The following is a 24717-nucleotide window of genomic DNA, read 5'->3' as shown; positions in this document are numbered from 1 at the left end:
CAAAAACTAGAGGCCACTCAAATGCCCATGAACTGATGAAAACAAACAAAATGTGGCATATCTATACCAGGGAATATTATTCGGTCATAAAAAAAAAATATGAAGTACAGATACATGCTACTCAGAAATGAACCTTGAAAATATGCTTTGAAGAAAGCCAGTCATAAAAGACCCCATACTATATGATTTCATTATAGAAAAGGTTCAGGGCAGGCAAATTTAGAGACAGAAAGTAGATTAATGGTTGCTTAGGGCTTGGAAAGGGGTAATGGGAATTGACTGATAATAAGATGTTCTAAAATTAGACTGTGGTTGCTCTGTGATTAGTTGCATAATTCTTTGAATAAACGAAAACCACTGAATTGTATGCTTTAAGTGGGTGAATTGAATGGAATGTGAATCATGTCTCAATTAATGTTTAAAAGGAAGGAAGGCAGTAGGGGGAAGGGAGGGAGAGAAGGTAGAAGGGAGAGAAGATAGAAGGAAGAAAGGCTATAAGAAACAGGCAAAGAGGAAATGGGAGAAGGGAGAGGGAGGTGTTAGCGGCACAAGAGGAAGAATAAGAAACAGAAGCAGGAACCACCATCACTTTCAGTGGAACCTTAACTGGTGTATGAACTACATCAAATGATCAAATGCTTCTAATTCCAGAATTACTTACTATAAAAAGAATACAATCATTTTTGCACAGATTTTAGCCTATCCAGTCTTTCTGCTCCATCAACCTAAATTAGTTAAATAAGTCACAGCAACCAGGCCATCAATATTTCTGAGAGTCACTAAAGAACAACCTACTAGGCTGGGGATTAAAAAAAAATGATCTGCTCATCCATCTTAAGCTGCCTAAATTCATATTCACATAACTGAATGTCTATATTAATTTATCTGCTATACAGTAGATAGCATATGTCTGCATCTTACAAAGTATATATTTAACAAGGAAACTGCAGATACACTATAATTTAAGTATAGATGACATACTCTGCCTACTTATAATGCTATAATGACTCCTTTATTTGGTTTCCTCAAATGTGAGTTGATTCTCCTGAACAAATTAGCACTTATTGTTAGAACTTGTTTCCATTACATTTCTGTCTTTTGCTGCTCATCCCTTAAAGAGCTATTTATTCCAGCTTCCCTATGTGAGCTCCAGCCTTTTCCCTTGGCTTGTGTGCAACAACTGAATACAATCAATGTGAGTACAACTAAGGAAAATTGAAAGATATCAAATGAAAAAAATATGTTAAAATTATATAATTTGGGCAATTATATTACATTAGCTGCTAAAACACCCAGGAAAACTGCATGTATATTTAAAACATAAACACACACGCATGTACACACACAGCTATGACCTTCCAATTATAGCTAAGCTTTATGGGAGAAACTTTAATGGAGAGCCAAATATAAAATGATAAATTACTTTTAAAATCTGCTTCAAATTGAATATTGGAAAATTTATCCTACAAAATGCCTTACTATAGGTTCTGAGCTAGATAACCTTTCAACTACCTTTGTCTGTGCATAACCTATAAAAATCCAGGAGTTTGCACATAAACAGAGGGTTTTATTTGGAACACGTCAAGTGTCTGCATAAATTCATTTAAAAAGAGAAACAGCTTCTGATGAATGCAGTGACATTCACTTAAATCAAAGCCTAACAGGTTACACCATATTAATACCAGGCCAGCACGAATGAGTTCTTTTATATTATATTCACATCTAAAATTAACTCCAGAAATCAACAAAACAGTTTATTTTAAGATATAATAAAAGGCTTATTTTTAGAATAGACCTTTTATAATAAAAAGGTTTAATTTTTAAATAGCTAAATATTTTTTAATGAACTCAAGTCAGAGAGAAGAGTCAATCTTCTAGTTAAATGTTTATCCATAACTGATTATTTTTATCATGAAAACAATTCTCTATAGTTTTTTTTTCTGTTTGGTTGGTTGGCTGTTTTGGGGGGTATTGATTTTTTGTTTTTTGCACAAAAGAAGGCAGAAGAGAAGGATAAATAACTAAAAACAGAACAAAGAAATGCACACTAAAAGGGAGAAAGCATTCATGTCTGTTTTGTAACATTAGAATCAACACATCCTCAATGAACCCCCAAATTTTTCTGACCAACTATAGATTTGCAAGTTTCAAGTAATTAACAACATTTTTACAAACCAACAAAACACATGGATTCATTCAACATTCTCAGCTCATAAGATGGCCTGGTACTTAGTATATGTCCAATAAATAATGATTAATCCAATGCAAGTGTTAAGTGTCTATCACCATTAATCTCACAGAACTTCCTAAACACAAACCAATGACAAGAAAGATGAGTTAATGAATTTTTATCTTTAAGTCAAATTGTATCTCATCCTGCTCTATTATCCGACATTTCCCATCTTGCCTTAATCAGGGGTGTCCAACCCATAGCCCAACATTGCTGTGAATATGGCCCAACACAAAATTGTAAATTTACTTAAAACATTATGAGATTTTTTTTGTGATTACATGTCTTAATGTATTTAATGTGTGGCCAAAGACAACTTTTCTTCCAGTGTGGTGCAGAAACACCAAAAGGTTAGACACCCCAGCTACATGTAATGCCTTATTCAATCCTCAATTTTTTTTCTGATGTCAGCCACTCCTCTAATATCTTTTGCTCCACCAGGCTGTTAGCTTTCAACAAGTTCACAGCTTTAAATTAATGCATCAATCAACAATAAATGTTTTTTAGTAAATTTAAAGAAAGGTAACGCTTATAATTTGTGGATTATAATTGTGGAATTATAATCCACAAATGTAGCCATGTTAAGAAGGGTGCATTATATCTTTTTAAAAAATTTCTTCTTCAAATTTATACTGTGCTCATTTAGAAGATTATTTCACAAGTTTCCACATATAGAAAAGAGAAGATGGACATACTTTCACTGGAAAGCTGTACCGGTAACCTTCAGTTTTGTGAATAAATTAAATTGCCCTTAATGCAGAGTGAGTAGTCTCTGACAGCAAAGAATTTAAGTTTTGATATTATAGAAGTTCCTACCTGGCAGGAACTTCTAAAACAATTGCAAATAAGCTTTTGTGGAAAAGGAGCCTGTTTCACATCACTGTCATCATCTTCAAAACAGAGGTGGGAAGCAGACTTGGTTGACTCCTTAGCCTTTGAAGAGGGACTTGTTTGGGATATGAATATGTTGATGGCTTTCTGGACTTTCACTCCTTAGGTATTCAAATAACCAAACGAAAAATCATTAATCAATAAAAAGAAGAAGAATGCATGGTGCAGCCTTGGACGCAATGATTCTCCATAAGGAGGTAGGTCCTCTAGATGAGAAGCTGGGCATCAGAGATAGATACTTTTACACCACTTAGGCCTGTTCATCTTGATCCCAGTTGAGAATATCCACAATAGTGAATCACTATTCATATCCCAGGAGGGGGTTAGGGCTGAAGAAAGGTTGAAAAGCATGGCTAATAAACCTTAGAGATTTCCTTTACAGCTCTTCGCATGCTGGTAGTGAAAACCCAAACATACATAGAAACCCCAACTCTACGTACATCACTACCCTTTAAGTTAGAAGGTATAAAGAGCTATTTATGGCTCTGACGTATCAAACAAGGAGAGTTAGATTAAGAAAGTACATAATATATGACTGAGCATAGCTCTTATTTGAGTATAAGTGCTAGCAACCATAATCAGAAACTGGATATAACCCTAAAGTAGGAAAAAACAAAACATAACAACATACCAATTTAAAGAGGTAGAAGTGAAATAGTCAAGTGAACGTGAAGGTTGTTTAATAACAGCTATTTATTCCAGCTGGAATATTACAAGAATAATCACTAAAAATAAAAGTAATTATGCTGTGATATAAATTAGCAATTGCTTATTAAAAATAGTAAGATGCTTCAGCTATTGTAGGAATTTGCACATCAAATTTACATGTAGCTCCTCCCTCCCTTCCTCTCTCCCTCCCTCCCTCCCTCCCAGAAACTATGGGTATTGTGCCCTGGCCATGTGCCTGGGTTGGAATATTATCCCATAACCAGAGAGTTGTGGGTTCGACTCCCTGTCTGGATTGATTGGGAGGCAACCAATCAATGTTTCTCTTTGATATTTCTCTCTCTCCCTTCCTCTTTGTCTAAAAAGCAATGAAAAAATGTCTTCAGGTGAGGATTAAAAAAACACTTTTTTAAAAAGCAGTAGCTATGGGTATTGTTAGTCACAATAATATGGTCTGAAGTCCCACCTTTTTTAATTTCATGAATCATAAAACACTTTTTCTTAAGGCTTCCTATTTGTGATAACTGCATGACAAGGCAGCCAATCTATCTTGAGAGTCTGCAATAACATGGGAAATCCTGCCTTATTTAGGACTTGGTTTTATAAGAGCCTATCCTTCAGTGCCCCTTATATGGAGGTTCCTATTCAATTCAATAGACAGAAGTTTGCCTGGTTCTCACTGGCATCTAATCTCCACATAAGCTCAATCTAGACGAGAAAACAAAGCCATTTTAATGCCTGAGGATCCCAAGAAATTCACACCAAAATTTCTTGCCTTTTGGCCTCCAGGACAGATTCTGGATCATGTTATACATAACTTCTAATACAATGTCTGCCTTTCACTCTAAAGGTATTTGTGCATTTGAATGCCTTTGAATTAGTAGTACACCTAAATGTGAACTCGGACTCCAGACAAAACCTAATAATTTAAACATGGTTATATTAAGTAAATACTAGAAAAGGTTGCATATTTTTAGTCTAGTCTAAATACTAAGATAATGTCACATTATGTGTTAATTCTTAAAAGACAGTAATACTTTCTTCATTCAGTTCTCTGGTGCTCACCTACACATCACTTAAAACTAAACTGATAAACAGTAGATTTTTTACACATGGCCTCTCTATTCTATACTACAAATAGAGATCTTTGACTGCACAAGTGGTAAAAATCTTAAGTCAGTGTAGGCCATGCTTAGATTTGAAGTCCGAGACGGCACACTAGCTTGGCACAGTGGTTCCTACAGCGGCGCAGGCCTTGTGGAATAAGCCACAGGCTCGGATGTGCAGTCGTATACCCTGTCACCTTAAGGAGGCTTCATTAGCACCATAGGTGTCTTCCATCTGCTTCAAAGAAATTTAAATTCATTGTCTATGATTCTAAGGTCATTACGGATTATGCAGATAATGAATCTAAATTCATATCTTTTATAGATGACTATCTGGGGTTATACATACATCCATCAGGTATAAATATTCTAAGGGGGCAGGGGGGAGGGGAGGGAGATACAAATAAAGTTGTAAAACTGAGCAGTAAAGAGTTACCAGTGAAAAAAGCAGTGAAAAAAAGGCCTACCTGTTCAGGCAGATGAAGAATGGTGTGCTCTCCAGTGCTAAAGTGTGACAGAGATTTATATGCAGCATTAGCTACAACTGGATCCTAAACAGTAAAACAAATTTTTAAAAATCATATATTAAACACCAACTCCAGAGGAAGCCATTTGGAAACGGTATTCACTTGCTTTATCTGTCCCAATTGAAAATAGAAAACAGTACTGGGAAGAGAAATCAGAAGCACTGACTTTTTATTCTACTTTGGATGTTAAACATAAAGTAACTCATAATCATCCAGGCCTCCTTGAGGTAGCATAGCCTAGTCAAAATTGTGTGAGGCTTAAAGTCTGATAGGCCTGGAAGTGGATTCTGATGCCCCAGCTACTAACAGGGAAAATTATCCTTTAGGAAACTAAGCTCTTTCGCTCATGAGTCAGGTATAATATCACCCAGGTAGAACTTCTCTATGCTTCTTAATTAGAAACAACATCTATAAAATGGACGGGCCTTTTTCCTTGTTTGATATGCTTGCTGGTGGGGGAGAGACAAAGCTGGAAAAGGGAAGGACCATTAAAAATATAAGACAACGGCAACAGTTTCTCTTCAGACAAACGTCAGCTTCACAAAGTAATAAGTGTACTTCATGGTAAAAACTGTTAATGAGAGTAAACTGAGAATAATTTTTAAAGTGGAAACTTATGAATAGTCACAATTCTCTTAAAATCAGGAAGCGATCATTTCAAGGGAATTAATATTCTCTATTCTAGGAATCGGAGAGCTCTTTCCCAGGTTGGTTCTGTTTCACTGACACCCCTTGTGACAGTACCGTGTTTTGGGTGTGGGTCCAGAGGAAGCTGAGGACTTGAACTTTAAAATTCTGAAAAACAACAAACATCAGAATAAAATTTTAAGGCAAAAATAAAACCAAGAAAAAACGATCTACATTAGCAAATAGTAGAAATTAAATCACTTTAAAATTTATACCACTAGTAATTGACTTAACCTGTATTTAACCATCATTCATAAAATGAAAATACTCAGAATCAGTCTCATCACTTAAATATACAAATATTTAAAACACAATGAGGTTTTAAAGTTATTAAAGTTAGAAACCTAACCATTTCTTACCGATCTCTCAAGTCCTCGTATAAATGTCGCACATCCCTCTTTCATGCCACTGTTCCTGATCCCCTACCCAGGAGAGAACTCTCCTCTCCAAGCAGTCACATGCCACATGGCACACCTCAGCATCTTGTGTGTAATTAACTCCCTGCTAGACTGCAGATGCCTCTGGGCAATGACTGTCATTTTCATTAAAAGGCCTAGACCATAAAGCCCAGAACAGAAAGAACATAAAGCCCAGTTTCTCAAATGATAATTAATAAATAATTATGCATAAAATTGCCTTCCAACTTCTAAATTCTTGTCCATCTATTTATATAAGATTCTTCTATACCTACTTGCCTTTCCATATGCTATTCTCCAAATTTCAGGGGGAAGCAACATTTCATTAATTCTTCAAGATCCTAGTCTAATAGCACCAATTAAATAAGGTTTCCTTAGATTTCTCCTAAGAATGCTGCTCACTTCCACCACTACACTCTCAAAACCCTCAGATAAACTGTACTCATCAAATGTTATAATTATTATTGCTTATGTCTACCTTCTTTACCAATCTTTGAGCTTTTGGAAAGCAGAGACTGACATCATGGTATAATAGAAAAACATAGCCTACAGACCTAGAAAGTCCTGGGTTTAGACACCAGCTTTCACTTAGAAACAATCATGTTGGCCAAGTTATTTGTTGGGCACATAGCATTCAGTAAATATTTGTTTAATGAATGAATGGACCTTGTAAAAATATTCCTTAGCTATAAAATTAAAAATAATACCTTCCTATCAGATATTAGAACTAATTGGTATAAAGTAACTAGAATAGTGGTGGAAATATATAATAGGTACTTTAAAATTTTTTTAAATTTGTAAATATGTTTTTTGAATTTAGAGAGAGAGGAAGGGAGAGAGGGGGAAAGGGGGGAAAGGGGAGAAAGGAGGAAGGTGGGGAAGAGAGAGAGAGACACAAAGAACGAACATGGATGTGAGAGAGAAACATCAGTTCCTTGCTTCCTATTCACACCCCAACTGCAGATCCAACCTGCAGCTAGGTATGTGCTCTGACCAGGAATCGATCTTCCAACCTTTTGATGTATGGGATGATGCTCCAACCAACGGAGCCATACCAGACAAAGCTGAGTACCAATATAATTGGTACTTTAAAACAGTATCAATTATTATTTATTAGTATCTCTAAGGTCTAGTATAATTTTAATAAATATATTCTAAGTCAATGGATAAATGTACCAGCATTTTGTAAAGCAATTCAGAAAATACGCTAATAGAAACCTGGACTCTAAGGTCACTGTAATCAAAACAGTCTGGTACTGGCACAACAACAGACACATAGATCAGTGGAACAGAATAGAAAGTGCAGAAATAAACTCATGTCTCTATTGCCAATTAATATTTGACAAAGGGGGCAGAAGCATAAGTTGGAGTAAAAATAGCCTCTTCAACAAATGGTGTTGGGAGAGCTAGACGGCTACATGCAAAAAACTGAAATTTGACCATCAACTGACAACATACACAAAAATAAACTCAAAATGGATAAAAGACTTAAATATAAGTCTCAACACCACAAACATCCTAGAGGAGAACACAGGCAAGAAACTCTCAGATATACCACGCAGCAATATTTTCACTGATATGTCCCCTAAAGCAAGGGACATAAAGGAAAGAATAAACAAGTAAGACCTCATCAAAATAAGAAGCTTCTGCACGGCAAAAGAAAACATCAGCAAAATGAAAAGGGAGCCAACCGTATGGGAAAACAGATTTGCCAATGATACAACAGATAGGGGCTTGATCTCCAAAATATATAAAAAACTCTCATGACTCCACTCCAAAAAGACAAACAATCCAATTAAAAAATGGGCAAAGGACCTGGACAGACAGTTCTCCAAGGAGGACATACACAGGGCCCAGAGACATATGAAAGGATGCTCAGCATCTCTAGCCGTCAGAGAAATGCAAATTAAAACCACAATGAGATACCACTTCACACCAGTCAGAATAGCCATCATAAACAAATCAATAAACAACAAGTGTTGACTAGGCTATGGAGAAAAGGGAACCCTAGTACATTGTTGGTGGGAATGCAGACTGGTGCAGCCACTGTGGAAAAGAATTTGGAATTTCCTCAAAAAGCTAAAAATGGAACTGTCTTTTGACCCAGCGATTCCACTGCTGGGATTATACCTTAAGAACTCCAAAACACCAATTAAAAAGAACCTATGCATCTCAATGTTCATAGCAGCACAATTTATAATAGCCAAGTGCTGGAAGCAACCTAAGTGCCCATCAGTAAATGAGTGGATCAAAAAACTATGGTACATTTGCACAATGGAATACTATGCAGCAGAAAAAAAGGAGCTACTATCCTTCGTGACAGCATGGATGGAACTGGAGAGCATTATGCTAAGTGAAATAAGCCAGGGGGTGAAAGACAAATACCATATGATTTCACCTTTAAGTGGAACCTAATCAACAAAACAAACAAGCAAGGAAAATATAACCGGCCACATTGAAAGAAAAAAGAAACCAACAGAATCAAGAGGGAAGGGGGGAGGGGAAAGGGAAAGGAAGGGTCAAGTCAAGGAACATGTGTGGAGGACCCATGCACAAAGCTGAAGGGGGAAAGGATTGAGGGAGGGAGGTGGGGGAGGGAGGCAGGGGAAAGTGGTGCCGGAAAGATGGAGGCAAATGTATTTGAACAATAAAAAAGTAAAAAATAAAAATGTAAAAAAAAAAAAACAAAACAAAACATGGGCTCTATTTTCAACAAGCTTTTAATGGGGTAAATAATATACGTATGTATATACTTGCAGTATAAAATAGAAATAAACATTCTTAAAACAGTATAGATGAAGAAGTTTTGGAGAAGTAGACTCTTGATTGCAAAAAAATTCTCAATGAATGGAATGAGTTAAATCAATTCTTTATGTCCTGATATAGATTTTAAAATTATAGATGAAAAAGAAAGTGATTCTTGGCACAAAGAACAACATTAACAAGGAAAAGAAACAGAGAACTTTAGAGACAGATAAGGAAATCCTAAGTGGCTCAGTTTTCCTAGAGTTTAGGAGATAGACAAGAGAGGCTAGATTCTAAAAGGCTTTATGGATTAGGTATGAAGAGGATGGGCTTCATTTCAGGTAAACACAAGGCACTGAGGTAACCAGGGATAGCAATGACCAATGAAATGCTTTGGGAACATTATTTTTTTTTTCAAGTCTGGCTTAAATCCAAACAAACTCTAAGCAGTTAAGAGAAAACAAATTATTTAAACATACACAGGGAAGGAGGGATGAGGGGAGGGGTGATGGGAAATGAGATGGGAAAGAGAGGAACAGAGACAGATGAAGATAGGTCTCCCTTTACATTTCTTTACATCTGCTTCCATGTGGACCATGGTCACTGAGTGATCACCCTTCCTGGGAGGAAACTGATGGATGAAATGAAAAACAGAGGAACCTTAATATGAATACAAACATGAAGGTAAGCCAAATAAAATGTCAGTGGGAAAGAATGTAAAATTTGAAGAAGAATAAAACCCCATCTAATCCAAAAGACAATTTACAGCCATTGGTTAAGTAAACATAAGAAACCCACACACAAATCACTTCATAAATTAACTGATAATAAAATCTGAATAACTCAAAGTACAAGCAAAATAAAGGTATATAAATTCAGTCCTTGAAAACAGAAAATAAATATACACAACTTGCCCTTACTTTGATTTTTAGTCTTAGCTCCTTTTCAGTAGCCTGGCAGCCTTTCTAACTACATAAAGTCTGGTATGTACCAGTGAATAGTAGCCATAAAAAAAGGTTGTTTGTCAGCTATGTACTCTAGGAGTCCCAAACTGATTCTTTCTTTAATACTGTAAAACAAAAGTTGAGATGTGAGAATAAACTCACAATATCCTGTATTGGTTTCAATCATGCATTCAACAACTGCTTACTGAGCATATATTATGTGCCAGTCACTGCGCTAGCTGCTGCATACTCAGTAAGAACAAATTTGATTTTATTCATGGTGGGTATTTAGAAAGACAGGAAATATTATCCTATAATTCTATCTTATCATGTGATCTAAAACATGGAAGGTATTATTATTGGAATACGATGGGAGGACAGTTTATCAAAGTTTGTGAATCAAACTACAAGTCCACCAAGACTTGCAGTGAAAATCATTTGCTGCTCTTTGAGGAAAAGGAAAAAAGCTGCACATGGAAGGGTGTATGGCTATAAAAGAAGCAGCATAAGTAAATTCACCACCCTCTCTATTTCACTCAAAGAAGAGTTAATGAAGAAAATGTTACACAGGAATCTATGAATCTTATAGTGAAGCATCTTTCACCAAGTATTTCAATTCATTACAATGACAAACTCAGGGTCATTCATAAAACTGTTTTCCTCTTCTAAGATGGAGTGGTATATAACAATCCTCATTGAAGAGTATAGATGAAGAAGACAGATGCATATGGAAAATGGGAACTAACATGCAAAAGTCAAATCTCTGTGACAAAGCTAGGAACAAAATGACAATACATGACAATGCGAGAATCTGTCCTGCTTTTATTAAAGTCTTTGTACATTTTTTTAGAACTTAAAACACCAACAAAATGAATTTAAACTGTTGGCCTGATGAATTCTATTATTTTAGAAACACTATTTTTAATATATTGACTTTTTCAAATCTTGACTGCACTCTAATAATAAAAACTTGGTATCCTTTATGCAAATAAGTCTTAAAGAAACAGAATTGGTAAGAGTAGATATCCTCTGACTCCTAAAAGTCCATAAAGATAACAAAATATTCTCAGAATAAAAAGTGCTAAATGATTTTTGGCAAGGAATTATAAATATTTTTTTTCCAAAAGTTATTATAAAACATGTCTTTCCAATGTAAAAACAGAGAATTGATTGAGCTCCAAATGCATACCTCATATTCAGCTGTATTGACTGTTAAGGAAGGAACCAGAGAAAACAGTTCACTGAGGGTCTTCAAAATGAGCGGTCTCGTGTCACAGCTCAGCTTCGGGGAGAGAGCATTCCAAGTGGAGCGAATGCAAACGACCTGCGAAGCAAATGAAAATCCCAAATCCTATGAAGCCATTAGTAAGGAATACTTTTTAAAAAATGTTTTATTTTTAAATTACAGTTGGCATTCAATACTATTTTAATTTCAATGTTTAGAGCATAGTGCTTAGATATTTATGTAACTTAGAGGTGATTCCCCAGTAAGTTTAGTGCCCACCTGGCACCATATACAATTATCACAATGTTATTGACTATACCCTCTGTGCTGTACTTTACATCCCCATGAAAAGGGCACTATCTTTTATTATAAGAAAACTTAAGAAAAGAACAGAACATTCATATTGTTAAGATTTGGTAATATATTTACCTCAAAAGAAATTATTTAAACGACTGAAGAAGACCCAGCCTGCCTCATACAATTGCTTTCTTACTACCTTGGTTAACCGGGGCCGCGGGGGGGAGGCCATGGAGAGGGCGATCTATTTTTCTCTCACATGCATGAACACACATGAAATTAAATTCCAGATTAGCAACATTCATTATTAAAGACCCAGTCTCTGAAGCAAAGAAGAGTAAGATAATGCTAGGACATTTCTAAAGCCAGGTATCCAGAGTTCTTGCAGTTTTTCAGCCCTGCTGAAACTATGACACTACTCAAAAAATTAGGATGTTTATATACATTTATATATATATATACACACACACACACACACATACACACACACACATACATACATATAAATTGAACATTCTCAGATCACCTTACATGTATATAAAGAAGGTAGGAGGATGCTTATATTCTTAAAAATAATAATTTAAGACTGTTTTAAAAGTCATCTCAGATTTTTCAAGAGGTTTTTAAGTGATAAAATAAAAACTAAAGCCCAGTCAAAATGTTTAAGCTCAATTTCCTTAAGCCAAGTGTTCTTAGTTCATTTTAATATCTGGCATTATGGATATTCAAATGTCTTAAGTTCAATTCCAATAGATATTTCATTAAAATTTTATAACTCAGACAGGAACAGTGCAAACACAGATCAATTAGATAGAGTTTAACAAGGATTAATCTTTCTAAAATACTCCAATCTCTTCTCTTAGGCTTGAATTAACACACACAATTTATCTCCATTTATACACATAAATTATTTAGTAAAGCTACAGGAGGTAGTCAGTGAAAAGATGTCAAAGATAAATGAATAATATATACTTAAGGACACAGATTAAGGAGAGGCTCAAAGGAGAGGACAGAAGAAAGTATCTTAGAAAACTTGGATTTAGTGCTGTTGCTCTTATTTTCTACTTTCCATGAAACAGTAGAAAAATGTTCTTTGACTTGGGATCCAGTACAAATCTGGATTCCAATAACATTTACAAAACAAAGGCAGTATTATGTGCCAGGCATGACAGCAGGCACATTTATACAAAGAAGTAGCTCTAATATTACAAATCATCAGTATTTGAAATTTAAAGAAAATTCCTTAAATACTTTCTATTCAACATTGAGTGTGCACCCAGAGTAGTTAGTATACCGTCCTAAGAGAAACAAAAAAGTATAAAATATAACTTAACCCTTCAAAGAACTTAGCACCTCCTGAAAAAAAGAGAAGTGTATGTAAGTCTAAATTATCAAAAAACAGAAGTTATAAGATTTTGAACAGTGTTCAACAGAAAGTATTTTCAAGATGAATCTAGGGAAGAAAGGTAACAGTAGGTAGGAGTCATCACAGAGGGTATTAAGAGGCAGTTAGTCTTTTCATTTTTTAAATATTGTTTTAAATCCTCACCTGAGGATGTTTATTGTCTTTTTTGGGGGCAGAAGGGAAGAAAGAGAAAAACATCAATCAGAATGAGAAACACTGAAGTGAGAGAGAAACATCCATTGGTGCCTCCCATACATGCCCAGATTGCAACCTAAGCATGTGCCTTGCCTGACTGGGAATCAAACCTGCAACATTTTGATGTGCAGATGACACTTCAACCAACTAACCACCTGGCCAGGGCAAGAGGCAGTTAATCTTGAGATGGGACTTGAAGAAAGAACGAACAGAGATGAGCAGACAATCTACCAGGAAATGGAAAACTTAAGTCAAAACACACAAAAAAGAGCATGTCGTAGGCACAAAAAGCATGAGTACCAGCAAGGAAAGCCTCATGGGTCAGAGATTATCTGGAATACCAAAGCAGTTTGTTCCAGAAACAAAAAGAAAAGGGAACCCTAGCTGGTGTGGCTCAGTGGATTGAGCGCTGGCCTGAGAACCAAAGGGTTGCCAGTTTGATTCCCAGTCAGGGCACATGCCTGGGTTGAGGGTCAGGTTCCCACTACGGGGTGCATGAGAGGCAACCACACATTGCTGTTTCTCTCCCTCTCTTTCTCCCTCCCTTCCTCTCTGTCTAAAAATAAATACACAAAAATCTTTTTTTAAAAAAGTGGAACAAATTGATGTTTAAAAAAAAAAAGGCCGCTTCTAGAAATTTCTGAATTGGGGAATAAATAACATTAAAATGCTACTTTTGAAAGATCCATCCAGTAGAGTTATAGCCAAAGTTAAAGCAGTCGTCTACCTCTCTCTCTCTAATTTCTATCTCTCACTAATTCCTAGCACATTAACAGCCTCAAAATTTTCTAAAACTTGTATGCTCAACATAGTCACTAATTGTCCATGCCTTTTCCTCACTTTAAATGCCTATCCAATTCCAATCTATGTTGTTTCAAGACCCTGTTCAAATCCCAACTTACACAATTAAGTTTTTTTCCTTACAATTCAAGCTCTCATTTTATTGCTTTCTTTCCTCCAATAACTTTATGTCACCCAATTTAGCATTTAATTATATACTGTCTAGTATTATTCACTATTTTTATGAATGTAAATTGTCTCAACTGTATATTAAATTCTTGAAAAACAATCATCATGTCTTACAGTTCTCATCCCCACTACCTAGCACAGTACTTAGTATGTAACAGATTATTAGTTCTTAACTACTGATGATACTGAAACTTGAGGAATGGTAAATCTGAAGTAGAGATTAAAATAGTTAAAAGGACTTGGAGAATGAATTGGAAAGTTGGATAGCATGGGCCTAGAGACCTGGGTGAATAAAGGGTTACATTTAAAAAGGAGGGGAAACTGGAAAAAAGAGCATATTTGCAGAAGATAGGGGCTGAAAAGTTCCACCTGAGATACATTTAATTTTAGTTGTTAGATACCCAGATAGAAATATCCCGCAGGCAACAGAAAAAAAGGACTATAACTCAGATGTGAGATTGATCAACAACAGCTCTGTCACTCAAATGTTTCTATAAATCAAAATACAAGGAGGAAATATGGTCTCACAGACATTCTGATGCGCTTTGCCGATCAGCAAAAAGTTCTCTGGCCATCCATTACAGGAGCACAAAACAGGTCCTGTCCTTTCCATAGGTGGTGGATGGGGAATGAGGCTACACACTCCAACTATTTTCAAAAGTTTACAATTTTTTTAAAAGTCTTTTTCCTAGAACATTTGCAAACTAATGACTGAAATGGTACTCTACATACGGGCTAGGAGAAAATATTCTGGAACCCAGCCATAAATGGTGGCCTTGTGCACAAAGCAAGGAATACCTACAGAGAATATTTGCAAATCCAGGCTTACCCATGTGTAAGCAGGAACAGGGGGCCTCCAGTAAAGAAGGCTGCTTTCTCTGACCTTCCCCAACCTGGGCTATTCCTCACTAGATCTCCTGGCCCTGAGAACCCCTTGGATTGAACCTGGTACCCTCTCGTTATGTCAATCTCCTTGATCCACCAGCCTTTAGACCTGTGAGATCTGTCAAATTATACCAGATGAGTCAGGCTTAAGATCCTGGCCTTTGCTGGCTTGTTCTGCTCTGTTTTTCACATTACTCAATAACCTGTTTGTTTTCCAAAGACAGATTGACTTCTGGTTCCAGCAATATGATGGGGCATACCTGAAATGATTGATAAAGAAGAAAATTCTACATAGATATAGCTGAGCTGAAAAGGAAAAAAAGGAGGGAAGGTTATCACCCAGAGCTAAAAACAAAGAGGGAAATACCTGAATTGAGTTATTGTAAGGAATTCATCAGTTTCCATAACATAATACCTTGTGTTTAAATGTCCACACAGGAAGAGGAGTTAAAGCCGTTAGCCTATAAGGCAGGAGTTGGAACTGAGAATCCCACATAAAACCAGCACCCTTGAAGGGCAGTACCTTCAGTGTGATGGTTGAACTAGAAACCACTGAGCTGAGAAATTAATATAAAAAATGTTATGGGCTAGGGTTAACCTGGACCACTCTCCAAGAGCACTCCCAAAACACATAACCCAAATGATTCACACAGAAAAATAAAATAAGCCCCTCTAAAAATAAGGGCACAGCAAAAGAAAAATTTTAAAACATGGAATGATGCATGAGTCCAACATGAGTGAGAATCAGCAAAAATAAGCAACAGGATTAAACATCAATTACCTTCAAATAACAGAGCAAGTAGAAAATACCACAAAAACACCTAAATGAACTAAAGGTGAGAGACAACACATTAAAATCCAAGTAAAAGAATAGGGCATGATGGAAAAGAGAAATCTGGAAAAGAACCAAATGGAATCTCTACAAGTGAAACATACAGTCATCCAATGAAAATTTATAAAACATTTTTTTAAAGTTCAAAGTCAGGTGACATTGACTGAAGTGCCTTTCTTATGTTTACCAAGAGTTTCTAACAAAGTTTAATTTTAGAATGGCCCGTGGCGAAGTGGTTGATTCCAGGGCTGGGATGGGTAAACTATAACTTAAGTCTGGAGCGCCTTCTGGTACCACAAAGTAAGGAGGTGCCCACAAATGGGTGTGGTCTTGTTGAAAGGGCATAGGAGCCAATTTGAAAGAGTTCCAAATGGCCAAATAAATATCCATGAGTTGACACTAGTATAAATAACTGATGAGTAAATAATGAGTTAACGAATGAATGAATGAATGAATGAATGAATGAAAGGAACAGCTCTTCCTTATAGAAGAATTCTAACTACTAAATGTAGAATCAATGAAAGAAAGAAAAAAAAATCACCATTAGACAGATATCACAGGAATAATTGTTGCAGGCAAGATGTGCTGATTGATGTTAAAATTATGGGGCAAAACTTTGAGAACAAACAGGACAATTAGATAGTCTCAAAGCCTCACCTGTGAAAGATTTATTAATTACAAAAAACCCCAGTAATTTTGCTGTGGAAAAACTAAAAATTCATCACCTTAACCAAGTGATTAAGGTTAACATCACCAGTAATTAAACTTACCAACATCATGTGCCTCTGAAATGACACACTGAGAAAGGCATGTTATTTCTGTAATATTCTAAAGTATTATAGAAATGCATAGCCTCGCTCTAATCATAAGGAACCATCTTCACACCAAAAAATAAAGGAAATTCTACAAAATAAATAGGACTTTTCAAAAGTGTCCAGCTCGTGAAAGAAAGAAAAATGGCATAGACTGGAAGAGTTAGGAAACATGGCAACTAAATGCAATGTTGGATCATGGCACAGTAAAAAGACATCAGTGGGAAATCTGGTGAAATCTGAATAAAGTCCACAATCTAGTCAACAGTATTGCACCAATGTTAATTTCTTATTTTTGATAACTGTGCTACAATGAGGAAAGCAAGATATTAACCTTAAGGAAAACAGGATGAAAAAATATATATAAGAAGTCAAGAAGTCTCTGTCATTTTTCTTTTTCTTTTTTTAAAAAACAAGTTTTTTGAGATACAAATCACATATCATACAATTTACATACTTTAAAGTACAACTCAGTGGTTTTCAATGTACTCACAAAGTTGTTGCAACCATAATCACAATCAACTTTAGAACATTTTCAGCGCCCCGAAAGGAAGACTTATAATCATTTGTCCTTTCCCATTTCTCCCAAAATTCCCAATGTTAGGCATTCATAATTCTACTTTCTGTTTGTATAAATATGCTTTTTCTACACCTCCTCTATAAATAAAATAATACAATATGTGGTCTTTTTTTTTACTGGCTTTTTTCAATTAACATATTGCTTTTAAGGGTCCTTCATATCATAGCATGTGTCTGTATATATGCCTTTTTCTTTCTCTCTCGTTGTCTCTAAAAATCAATTTTATTTAGTTTATTTTTTAACATTTTTAAAGTATATTTTATTGATTATGCTATTATAGTTGTCCCATTTTTTTCTCCCCTTTATCCTCCTCCGCCCTGTACCCTGCCTCACTCCACTATTCCCCTCACTCTTAGTTCATGTCCCTGGGTCATACATATAAGTGCTCTGGCTTCTCCCTTTGCTATTCTTAACCTCCCTCTGTCTATTTTGTGCCTACCAGTTATGCTTCTTATTCCCTGTACATTTTCCCCCATTCTCCCCTCTCTCCCTCCCCACTGATAACCCCTCCATGTGATCTCCATTTCTGTGATTCTGTTCCTGTTCTAGTGGTTTGCTCAGTTTGATTTTGGTTTTGTGTTTTTAGATTCAGTTGTTGCTAGTTGTGTTTGTTGTCATTTTATTGTTGGTAGTTTTGATCTTCTTTTTCTTAGGTAAGTCCCTTTAACATTTCATATAATAAGGGTTTGGTGATGATGAACTCCTTTAACTTGACCTTATCTGGGAAGCACTTTATCTGCCCTTCCATTCTAAATGACAACTTTACTGGATAGAGTAATCTTGGGTGTAGGTCCTCACCTTTCCTGACTTTGAATACTTCTTGCCAGTCCCTTCCTGCCTGCAAGGTTTCTCTGAGAAATCAGCTGCTGGTCTTAAGGGAACTCCTTTGTAGGTAACTCTCTCCTAGTCTCTTGCTGCTTTTAAGATTCTTTCCTTATCTTTAATCTTGGATAATGTAATTATGATGTGTGTTGGTGTGTTCCTCCTTGGGTCCGACATCTTTAGGACTCTCTGAACTTCCTGGATCTCCTGGAAGCCTATTTCCTTCACCAGATTGTGGAAGTTCTCCTTCACTATTTTTTGAAATAAGTTTCCAATTTCTTGCTCTTCCTCTTCTCCTTCCTGGCACCCCTATGATTCAGATGTTGTAACATTTAAAGTTGTCCCAGAGGTTCCTAAGCCTCTCCTCATTTTTCTGAATTCTTTTTTCTTCATTCTGTTCCAGCTGAATGTTTATTCCTTCACTCTGTTTTAAATCATTGATTTGAGTCTCGGTTTCCTTCCCTTCACTGTTGGTTCCCTGTATATTTTTCTTTATTTCACTTTGCATAGCCTTCATTTCCTCCTCTATTTTGTGTCTGTACTTAATAATTTCTGTGAGCATCCTGATTACCAGTGTTTTGAACTCTGCATCTGATAGGTTGGCAATCTCCTCGTTACTTAGTTCTTTTTCTGGAGTTTTTATCCATTCTTTCATTTGGGCCATATTTCTTTATCTTGGTGCACCTCTTATGTTGTAAGGGGTAGAGCCTTAGGTATTTGTCAGGGCAGGGCAACCCACTTTTCTGCGTTATGGTGTATGTAGGAGAGGGGTAAGAGAGAGAACAATACTGCTTGCTCAGCCCTGGCTGGGCTTTCAGTCACCTCCCCCACTACCCACAGGTGAATTGCACCTTTCTGGTGCTGATTCCTGGGTGGGTGGGTATGTTTATGTTCTAGGACACTGTGAGTCCCTTCAGTGGACTCTCCTGTGAGACTGGGAGTTTCTCCCGCCACTGCAACCCCACAGGTTTTTACAGGCAGAGGTTTAGAGGCATTAGTTTCCCACGCTGGAACCCTGGGTTGCGCATTTTGTCTTGCTCCTCAGTTGTTCCTCCCAGTTTACCTGCATGTGAATGTGAGACCACCGGGTCCTCCAGCTGCCACCTTGCTGTGTGTCCTCTCAGCTGTGGCTGCCCATCTCCGCCTCTCCTACCAGCCTGGATGAATGTTTCTTCTTTCAGTCCTTGGTTGTCAGACTTCAATGCATTTTGATTTTCTGGCAATTCTGGTTGTTTTTTGTTTTTTAAATTGGTTGGTATCTTTCTGATTGTGCAAGGAAGGGAAGCATATCTACCTATGCCTCCGTCTTGGCTGGAACCGCCTATGTTTTTAACATTTTAATTTAATCTTTATTGTATTTTTTTAATCTTATCTTTTAGTCCCTTATACCCTCCTCCCCCCAGCAATCACCACACTTCTGTCTGTCTATGAGTCCTTTTGTCCTTTTGGCTCAGTCCCTCCACCCCCTAACCACCCTGTACTTATGCTTTTTAACTGTCAAATAATACTCTATTCTATGTATACATCTCTCTGTAATACATTTTGAAACTTTTCTGTAAGTTAAAGTTATTTCAAAATAAAAGTTACACAATAGGAATAAGGAAAAAATTTACTTCTTAAAGAAATAACAGCCGAAAGTTTTCAAAATAAATGAAGGACATTCATTCTCTAAGTCCTAAACAGGATAAATAAAAATAAGTTTATATCTATATACATTATGACTGTTAACCACCAAAAGCAAATAGACAATCTTTGAAAATAAAGGCTACACAAAGGAACAATTTAGAGTAACAACAGACTTTTCAAAATTAAAAAGGTCATGCAGTAAGGTCTTAAAAATGCTGAGCAAACTAGTAGCCTATAATACTAAAACCGCCATTCAACAGTAAGGGCAAAACAAGCAAAAATAAATAAATAAAATAGGAGGAACATAACCTAGGTGTAATGCACATATACCCTATGAATATTTATGTACAAATGACTCAGAACATCTTGCTTTGTTTGTCTATGAGGTTTTGGAAGCATTCATCCCATTCTAAGTGCTTACATTATGCATACTTTGTTGCTATTTTTGTTTCTCCCAGAGAATGATACTTTTTTCATGTTATTCTTTCCCAAGAATTTTAGCAACAATAAACAGCACAGATTAAAAAGGCTCTGTGCAGTGTGGTATACTGGAGAGAGTACATGATCGGAGTCGGAAACCCCAGGTTCTCCCATTTGGTAGCTGTGTGACTATGGCAAAGTCATTAATCTACTTCAATCTGTTTCTCCCACTGCAAAACACTATACTAGTAATACCTGCTCTATGTATAGCTCCAGGTTAATAGTATAGGCCATATTGAGACAATTGTATGCAAACATGCTATATACACTGTAAATAATGGCTATTGCTATTATAATCAATGGAAAAAATAATGAATCCCAAAAGAATCAGAGCCTTTGCTTCTAATTCTTGTGCTATGAGAGTGACTTTGTTCCTTCACAGAGGAACAGGTCTTCCAATTTTACTTCCAAAAGCTATTTCTAGCAATTCCTGCAAATAGCCTACTCCTTTTGTTCTGATATTGTATTCCAACTGGGGGGAAAGCTTTACAAAAACCTTTAGGCTATGAAAACTGCCTTATTTGCCCTTTTCATAGTGAAGGTAAAAGAAACTGCCTTCACAATTAAAGGACTAAAGTCATCCTCATGCAGTGAAGCCCTCTGAGCTAATTCAAGGCACACAATTCACAAAACAGGATGCTTCTGTTATCAAAACAGGGGATAAGAGGGAGTTTAAGGAGACACAATCAATGGAGCAGAAACAATGGGAAAAATAACATTCTTTCTTATCCTGATAATATGGGGCTAAAGGTTACAGGTATAAAAAATGACTAGCATAGGTTTATTTAAGCAATTTCAGTCTTTTATGTCTGAGATGAGTTTATTATAAAGGCAATGCTATAGAAAATAATAGGAATAAATATAGAGTTTGCCTTTTCAGGTCCTTTATAATCTAAAGGACAGTAATTCTGATGATTTTCTGTTAGAATTGCTCGACTTCTGTCATAAAGACACATATCTAAATCCCAAACTGTGCCTTAGCCAATATAAAATATTTGTACTTGATGTGGTAAAGCTACTTCATATTAAGAATCCCTAACATCACTATGCCATTTCATAAAGAGAGACATCAGAGACCTTTCAAATTATTTTGTGTTTCTGAAGAATTGTCTAGCAATTTGCAGTGCAGAGTTGTAATTCTAATACCTGAATACAAGAGGCTTAGAACTGCATAAGTGACATAATTAAAAACAGAGAGGCATTTATTAAACATACTTATCTAGACTATCCAGTCACCTGCAGGACTCACTACTCAGTGGCCAGAGATTTTACTTTTCTCTTTTATTCCACCATGTGAGAAGTTGCAGCTTCCCTGAGATACCTCCCTATAGGGAACAATATCTTTCAACGCAAACTCCATTGATTTCTCTGCAGGAACAGAAAGAATGACACAAAGAGCTCCCTGCAGGGACATTCACTTTTCAGTTTTGCTAGATTCTGCCTGGATTAATTACCTATTTCATGTTGAACATTCTGGCATAAAATAGCAAACTCTCAGTAAGAATGTGTCAGAAATGTCCTTTCACAAGAAAATGATTAGTGCTTTATCCCCCCTCCCAATCTCCTTCCTCTATTCAGATAAGCAGAGGTTAAACTCCAAAGTAATAAGAAAAAAATAGAAATTCAATCAAAATAGCTTAACCCTTCCCCCAACAATCCCAACTGCCAGAAAGTTGTTCAGCAGATCCAAAATTAAAAGCAAAGCCAACTGAGTATCCACCAGCAGCAAGCATAAAATATCATCCACCTAAATTTTTTAAAAAGCTTTAGGGACTATATGACTGCATTGTAGAAAGAGACTGAGAAATACAAGTTTAGTGTCATTTCATATTGAAAAATCAACATGCAGTGTACCAAAAATAATTGATGAATTAAGCAGTCACTTTAGAGGCTCTAAAAAACACTTCAGAGAGCAATTTGAAACTGCAAAGATGAATCTTTGAGGAATAGCGATTGAGTTCAGTCCACTTTAAACTATGGAGTTTCATGAATACATTTCTAAGTAACTAATGTAGACAGTTACTGAAACTTAACTTGATTACATGTTCACTGACAATAATTCTTCTACACTCCTCCAGCCACTCTATGTATCCACAGATTTTAGAATAATAGAACTGATGAATTCTTTGTGGATAACAATAGTGAAGATCAGTCTCTTGGCCCTCAAAGGCTTATACAGATCTACCTACAACTCCCTAACAAGAAGAAAACATTCTTGTGACCCCTTTATGGACAAATAAGCTCCTGATTAAGAAAATAAAAACTAAAGGCAAAACCTGTAATTTACAAGTTCAAGAGAAAAGAACAATTTAGCAGGCCTTCTTTAGGAATTACTTTGTTCTTTAGTGACCAAAAGCCAGCGAATTACTACAAAAATCGTTCCCCCAAACGAGGTTTGCACAAGTATATACCAAGTTTTCCCATCCGCACGCATGCAGCATCTAGTACAGTGTTTGGCATGTAAAGGCTAGCCCCTCATAACACATTTGTTGAATGGATGAATGATGCTAATTGCCCCACCAATGACTGGAACACGGCTAGGTGCTCTTCCTACCAAGGGCCAGACTTAGTATCTTATTTAATTTATTTATTATTGTTCAAATACATTTGTCTCCATTTCCCCACCACCACTTTCCCCTGCCCCACCCACCCCCACCTCCCACCCTCAATCCTTCCCTGCTTTGGCTCTGTCCATGGGTCCTTTACACTTGTTCCTTGATTTGACCCTTCCCCTTCTTTTCCCCATCACCCTCGTCCCTCCTTCCCTCTCGTTACTGTTGGTTTCTCTTTTCTTTCTATGTTGCTGGTTATATTTTCCTTGCTTGTTTGTTTTGTTGATTAGTATTTTAGACTTTGTGGAACAGTCTCTGTCACAGCTCCTTAACTCTGCCACAACAACTTAACTCTGTATTATGGAAGCAGCTGTTGATTAAAACAACATAAATATATAGCAAATATTGATAAATAATCACTAAACATAAAAATTAACTCAGAAAAAGCATGGCTTGTGTGAAAGAGAGAGGTGGCAACTTGATTAAAAAATGCTTTGCCAAAATCAACATTGTGGTTTGTCTCTTTGTTTGAGGCCTTGAAGGTTTTAGTCCTCAGAGCAATGACATAAGAAATATTTACAATAGTAGTGATCTACCTTCCTCTTATAAAGTAGAAAGGAGAGTTGGGGAAGCAGAAATAGCATGATCTCAGATAAAAGCTAGTGAAGAGCTGGCAGTGAAGTTGAAGCTCTGAAAATACAGTCACTTAAAACTAATAATGTTTACCTCTCCCTAAGACAGTCTTCAAATTTGCCCATGTACTCCAGTTTGTAGACTGTGGCTTTAAAGAATTGTTCATTGCAAATTGTTGATGCTAACTCCCTGGACCCAAGTCTCCCGAGAAACAATAAACCGAAATCATTTCTAAGTAAATACTAAGGAGGTCAGAAATTCAAATTACTGTATATGTAAAAAACAAACCCCACAACTCTAAGTGAGCAATTAATGTCTTTTTAAAGTATTCTCAGAACTCTACATTGCAATTGAGTAGCTACATCAGACCCAGAAAAATATCAATACTATAGCAATGGTAAAGGGACCTTTCAAAAAAGCAAACCACAACTACTGGAGAAGAGGAGAAAAGAAATTGTTGAACTTCAAAACCATTTAAAAAGATGAGTAGCAAGGGTGCCTAAAAGAAATGTTGGCGAACTAGGAGAAACAAGTTTAGAGCCCTGGAGCCCAGGAGAGGAGGGAGATGTTTGAAAGGAAAGCTTCCCATGACTTTTTATACTCCAGGGAAGTTAAGAAAGTTGGGAAAACCATTGGCTTTGCCAATAAGAGCCTTTATTTTTCATCCAAATTAAAACATAAACAAACCACTTTCTGTTGAAATCTCTTTATTATAAAAAACTAAGAATATAGAAAAGTAATGTTTTCCTCACCCCCAAAATCTGTCCAAACCTAACTATCCACTTGTATCAGAAATGCAAACCTGCTAAATAATAAAGGTCCTTGCGATGGTTAAGATTTGAAAGCATTTATCACAGTGTGGTTTATAATGTGAAAAAAATATGAAAACAGAAAACAATTTAAGCATCCCACAATAGGAAATTTATTAACTACATTATAGACATGTGCTCATGCAATTAAGATGTCAGTAGATTGTTGACATGACATGGCACCCATGATAAAATGCTGGCTGAAAAACAGGTCACAAAAAGTTGGGGGATAAATGGTAATGGCAAAAATACAACAAAAAATAAACTATGAAAAAAGATCATAGTGTGGTCCTGTTTTGTTTTATTTTGTTCTAGGTGATTTTTAACCTTCTTTTCCTCAGTCCTAACTTCTGACTTTCCTCCTAAGTAAATATTTGAGTCAT

At 36.2% G+C, this 24717-nt stretch overlaps 1 protein-coding gene across 1 annotated transcript in view; it reads right to left on the bottom strand.

The window, feature by feature from the left end:
- FOCAD (focadhesin) overlaps nucleotides 1-24717 on the bottom strand; it is a 321816-nt gene that overhangs the window by 108771 nt on the left and 188328 nt on the right. Inside the window, exons 16-18 of the mRNA XM_054583210.1 lie at nucleotides 11402-11536; nucleotides 6165-6215; nucleotides 5361-5444 (exon numbers count right to left, since the gene is read on the bottom strand). Of these exons, the coding sequence (XP_054439185.1) occupies nucleotides 5361-5444; nucleotides 6165-6215; nucleotides 11402-11536 (270 nt within the window). The remainder of the gene's footprint in view (nucleotides 1-5360; nucleotides 5445-6164; nucleotides 6216-11401; nucleotides 11537-24717) is intronic.

Source organism: Pteronotus mesoamericanus, unplaced genomic scaffold (assembly GCF_021234165.1).
Source record: "Pteronotus mesoamericanus isolate MK-2021 breed Mesoamerican mustached bat unplaced genomic scaffold, CSHL_Meso_final contig_73, whole genome shotgun sequence".
Classification (NCBI taxonomy): Eukaryota; Metazoa; Chordata; class Mammalia; order Chiroptera; family Mormoopidae; genus Pteronotus; species Pteronotus mesoamericanus.
The sequence above is the reverse complement of the archived record's forward strand: the minus strand, read 5'-3'. Positions and strand labels throughout refer to the sequence as shown.